Below are 1,124 nucleotides of genomic sequence, written 5' to 3'. Positions count from 1 at the left end.
ATGAAAATGCATGCTACAACTGTATGTAATGTATGTATGTACAATGTATTGATCGAGACCCACTTATGACATTTTTTTAATGATGTTTCATTTTTTTAAACGATTTTTTTAGTTTCTTATCAATTATTTTGATTAATTATAGTCTTAAAACCCCACCATTTAGGATATGTCATGTAAACTGCTGACTAACTTCATACGGTGTGCCTCACATGATCGTATTGAGTTTGAAATGGCACTCAATGAGTTCACACATCTCGCCCAGAATGAAGGAACAAGGTAATAGATCAATGCGCAAGTAAAAGCACAATGCTTACAAGCCGTTTTATGAACGAAAATTCTCGCTCTCAAGTCAGACTGAGGGTGTGTTTATGTACCGGGCTAGGATGAGCTCGGACGACGTGAGATAGCTATCCCGGCGGCAATTTTTAAAATTTATTTTATATTTAATATTGTTTGCTTTGTAATTCGCTTGTTCTTAATATCTAATATAAATGAAAAGTATAATATAAACGTGCAAACTAGAGATAAAAAGTAAAAAATGAATTCAGATTGTACAAGTTGCGGAAAAAAAATCAAAATTTCGAATTTCCCGCCAACTTTACACGCTCAAAGGCCGAGAATGGCCTATCTCAGCCCAGTACATAAACACACCCTGAAGCAAATTTCGCGTAATTTTAGCGCTAGGTTGCGGTTTTGATTCCCTACAAGGCGCAAAGTTTATCCTCAACAGATAAGGTCTAGTGGTCAAGGTCGAGGAACGACTGGCTTTCTCCTATCGTCTTTCTTTGATCGAAGTCGGGACGATAAGACCTTGTTACAGTTCCCTCTTTTTCAAGGTTCTATCTACCTTAGAATGGAACCGCTTTCAAAAAATTCGGGATTTTCGGGAAAAGAAGACCTCCGTTCCTTCTACCTATGAATCAAACAACTTTTTTTTTTACTATATATTATTTTTTTACATTCTTGTATCCCGGACTTGGGAAAATTTAATCGAAAACTTTGTTTTGTTTATTTTTATTTATTTATTTTTTTTCTACATGTAAATAAGTAATTCAAATTCGTCGTTATTCACAATTTGTTTTTTTTTTTTTTTTTTTTTTTTTTTTTTTTAATTTTTTAATTAA

General features: G+C 33.4%; 1 protein-coding gene across 1 annotated transcript in view; it reads left to right on the top strand.

Moving 5' to 3' along the window:
• The first annotated feature begins 163 nt into the window (after positions 1-163).
• Positions 164-1,124, top strand: part of LOC103520522 (tetratricopeptide repeat protein 21B-like) — a 2,863-nt gene continuing 1,902 nt past the window's right edge. Inside the window, exon 1 of the mRNA XM_026831600.1 lies at positions 164-276. Within this exon, the coding sequence (XP_026687401.1) occupies positions 167-276 (110 nt within the window). The 5' untranslated portion in view covers positions 164-166. The remainder of the gene's footprint in view (positions 277-1,124) is intronic.

This window comes from Diaphorina citri, unplaced genomic scaffold (assembly GCF_000475195.1).
Source record: "Diaphorina citri unplaced genomic scaffold, Diaci psyllid genome assembly version 1.1 scaffold3734, whole genome shotgun sequence".
In the NCBI taxonomy this organism is placed as follows: domain Eukaryota; kingdom Metazoa; phylum Arthropoda; class Insecta; order Hemiptera; family Psyllidae; genus Diaphorina; species Diaphorina citri.
This window is presented reverse-complemented; position numbering and strand designations above follow the sequence as displayed.